Source organism: Corvus brachyrhynchos, unplaced genomic scaffold (assembly GCF_000691975.1).
Source record: "Corvus brachyrhynchos isolate BGI_N302 unplaced genomic scaffold, ASM69197v1 scaffold149, whole genome shotgun sequence".
Classification (NCBI taxonomy): domain Eukaryota; kingdom Metazoa; phylum Chordata; class Aves; order Passeriformes; family Corvidae; genus Corvus; species Corvus brachyrhynchos.
In genome coordinates, this window is record NW_008240021.1 from 642,521 (window position 1) to 645,619 (window position 3,099).

The window sequence follows — 3,099 nt, forward strand, 5'->3', positions numbered from 1 at the left end:
AGGAATAATGAGTTCTCCCCTCCTTGCTTTGATGTCTCCACGTGTCCCTTATGATAAACATGCTGACCTCCTTTTGTGAAGTGCTCCAAGGTGTAAATCATGAAAAATACCAATAGGCCACTGCCAGAAGTGCTCATTAACAGCAAAAATAACTCATTGCGTGCACCAATTCTTCCTCATCATGCCTCAAATCCAGTGACTCTGATCCAAACACCAAAGGAGGAGCCCATGGATTGGTATTTGGGAACTGATTTCCACGGGAGTGACACAATAATTACCCCGGAATGTTCCTTCTCTCCTACCCCAAGCCTCTGCTTTGTCCCACATTTCCATCAGCTCGGTGCTGTCCCATCCCCCAGAGGATCTCACTCCCAATCGTGCACCACAGGCTGTGGACACACCAGTGTTCGGTGCAGGATTCAGGCATTTCCTCACTCTGCTGCCAGAGAAAATCCAGGATTTAGAACCAGGGAAGTATCAGACTCTGGAGCCTGGACCATCACTGCCCCTCAGTAGGTCTGGGAGATCACAAACTGAAGAGTCCACAAATCCCTTCCTCTGCTTAGTTCCCATTTCAAAGGTACTTTTTAACCTGAACATTGACTTTTTTCTAATCATAAAACCAAGCATAGCAAGGCAAAGAGCAGATCTTAGAACAACACCACCACACTTGTTCACAGCAGAGGGGTTGTGGACTCCCCATCCCTGGCAGTGCCCAAGGCCAGGCTGGACATTGGGGCTTGGAGCAGCCTGGCACAGTGGGAGGTGTCCCTGCCCATGGCAGGGGTGGCACTGGATGAGCTTTAAGGTCCCTCCCAACCCAAACCATTCTGTGATTTAAAGTGTGGCCTTGACACTTCTACATTGTAGTGTAGACAATTTATACTTATCTGAACCATTTATATTTACCAGGACAATTTATATTTCTCAGGGCAATTTATCCTTATCAGAAAAGGGAGCTGTCCAGCAGAAAGAGCAGGTTTTGCCTCAGACTGCCACAAACCCAAGGGCTTGTGTGTGTGTGTGTGGGCAGAGCTAAGTGGGGAGACGAGAGCATGGAAAACCCTCCAGCAAAAGAACATTGTAGCTCTTTGAAGGCTCAAGCACCCCAGGAGGCTCAGGGGTTTCCCTGGTGACACCTGAGAGAGCAGAGCAGAACCAAACCCTGGGGAGGCCTTGGAGCCTTTGTGGACAGAACACCTCAATCCTCTCACTGGGGCTCCACACAACAGAGCCAAGGAAGCCTACACAGGCAACAGGTTTTTTCCCAAAGAAATCCCCTCTGAGAGAGGCTGACATCCCAAAGAGCACCCACTGTTCCTCTCTGCCACGAAGGGAGGTGTGTGCACCCAGGCTGAGGTGAGGGGGCCCAGCTCGGCCCTCACGCGCAGCAGGATCGTCCAGCGCCGCCTCCGGATCTGCGGGGGGAACTCGCACTGGGTCTGGGGGGTCTGGGTACAGCCCATCTCACTCCACTCCTCATAGAACCCTCTGCAGAGCAGAACAAACACAAATAAACCAGTTAAATAAACCTGGAACGCCCCCCTCCCACTCAGTTTTGGTAAGATAAGCACGTGTTACAAAACTGTGGCTTCACACGGGTTTAGCCCCAGAGCCCTCCCAGCTCCTCCATCCCCTCGGGATCTGGGGAAATTTAAATTGGCCAGAGAGAATCAGGAAAGGCTAAAATTATTCAGAGAACTGTGCAACATTTCTGGGTGTGCTCAGGGCTTCAATCTCTCCTCAGCTCAGAGGACACATCACAGGCTAAGGGATGTTAATCACCAGGAGCTGCTCTTGGAGATGCATAAAAACATCTGTGATAAAAAACGTTCTTTCATTCTGTGCTTATTCATTTTCAGGGGTCTGGGGTTTTTAAAACCAGTTGTTATCCTGGATTAGAACAAAATGAGTTGGTTTTAGAGCTGTTTACTCACGTTCTGTAATGGGCTGTGTATAACACCGAGCTATTCTCCACTGGAACAGGAGACCACCTCAACAAACTCTGGAAGTTGTAGGAATAAACCTCCACATCTTTTGGTGCTGGTAAATGGGGAGAGGGTTCTAAAGGAAGAAGAGGAATAAAAATAATTATTGAAACATTCAAGTGCACAGTAACCAAATTTCAGTCTCCAAATTCCATCACCATACATTACATTTTCACTGCTTTGCAGGTAAAACCATTCCCCCTCCTCCTCCTCCTGTTTCCAGGAGCTCTGGCACATTCAAGCAGTGAGGGCCTGGGAAAAATTGCCCAGAGCAGCTGTGGCTGCCCCTGGATCCCTGGCAGTGCCCAAGGCCAGGCTGGACATTGGGGCTTGGAGCAGCCTGGGACAGTGGGAGGTGTCCCTGCCATGGCAGGGGTGGCACTGGGTGGGCTTTGAGGTCCCTCCCAACCCCAACCAGTGTGGAATTCTCTGTATCCATGAATTCCAACTTCCTGTTTCGATTCATTCCATAGGGAACATAAAGCTCCAAGTACCAAGTCCACCAAAAAACCATAAACCCCACCCAACCAACCATGAAGCCATAAATGAAGGTCCCAGAATTCCAGAATCACCAGGGCTGGGAGAGCCCTCCAGGATCACCCAGTGCCACCCCAGCAGCACCAGCAGCACCCCAAAGCCTGTCCCCAAGGGCCACATCCAGACTCCTCCTGAGCACTCCCAGAGACAGTGACTCCAGCACTCCCTGGGCAGCTCATCCCAAGGCCTCACCACTCTTCCAGGGAAAAATTGTTTCCAATCTCCACCCTGAGCCTCCCCTGGTGCCATTTGAGGCCATTTCCTCTCCTCCTTTCCCTTGGCACAGGGCAGCAGAGCCCGCTCCCCCCTCACTGCCCCTCCTGGCAGGGACTTGTGGGGAGCAGTGAGGTCCCCCCCAAGCCTCCTTTGCTCCAGACTGCTCCTCACAGGACAAGTTTTCCAGACCCTTCTCTGACGACTGGTGATTACAGCAGCTTATCTGTTGCAATCCTCTGCACCTCACATTTGCCTCTGTGCACAACCCAGAGCACTTCTCCCACCCACCTGCCTCCTGCTAACTGAGAATGCTGAGGTCACTCTGGTGAAACTTTCCAGGAGCCAGCTGGAAAAAACC

General features: G+C 51.2%; 1 protein-coding gene across 1 annotated transcript in view; it reads right to left on the reverse strand.

Annotated features, from left to right (window-relative positions):
* IFNGR2 (interferon gamma receptor 2 (interferon gamma transducer 1)) overlaps nucleotides 1-2,122 on the reverse strand; it is a gene marked incomplete at its 5' end in the record, with an annotated part of 9,618 nt that extends 7,496 nt beyond the window's left edge. The window contains 2 exons of the mRNA XM_017743348.1: nucleotides 1,316-1,491; nucleotides 1,938-2,122. Of these exons, the coding sequence (XP_017598837.1) occupies nucleotides 1,316-1,491; nucleotides 1,938-2,122 (361 nt within the window). The remainder of the gene's footprint in view (nucleotides 1-1,315; nucleotides 1,492-1,937) is intronic.
* Between the last annotated feature and the right edge of the window lie 977 nt (nucleotides 2,123-3,099).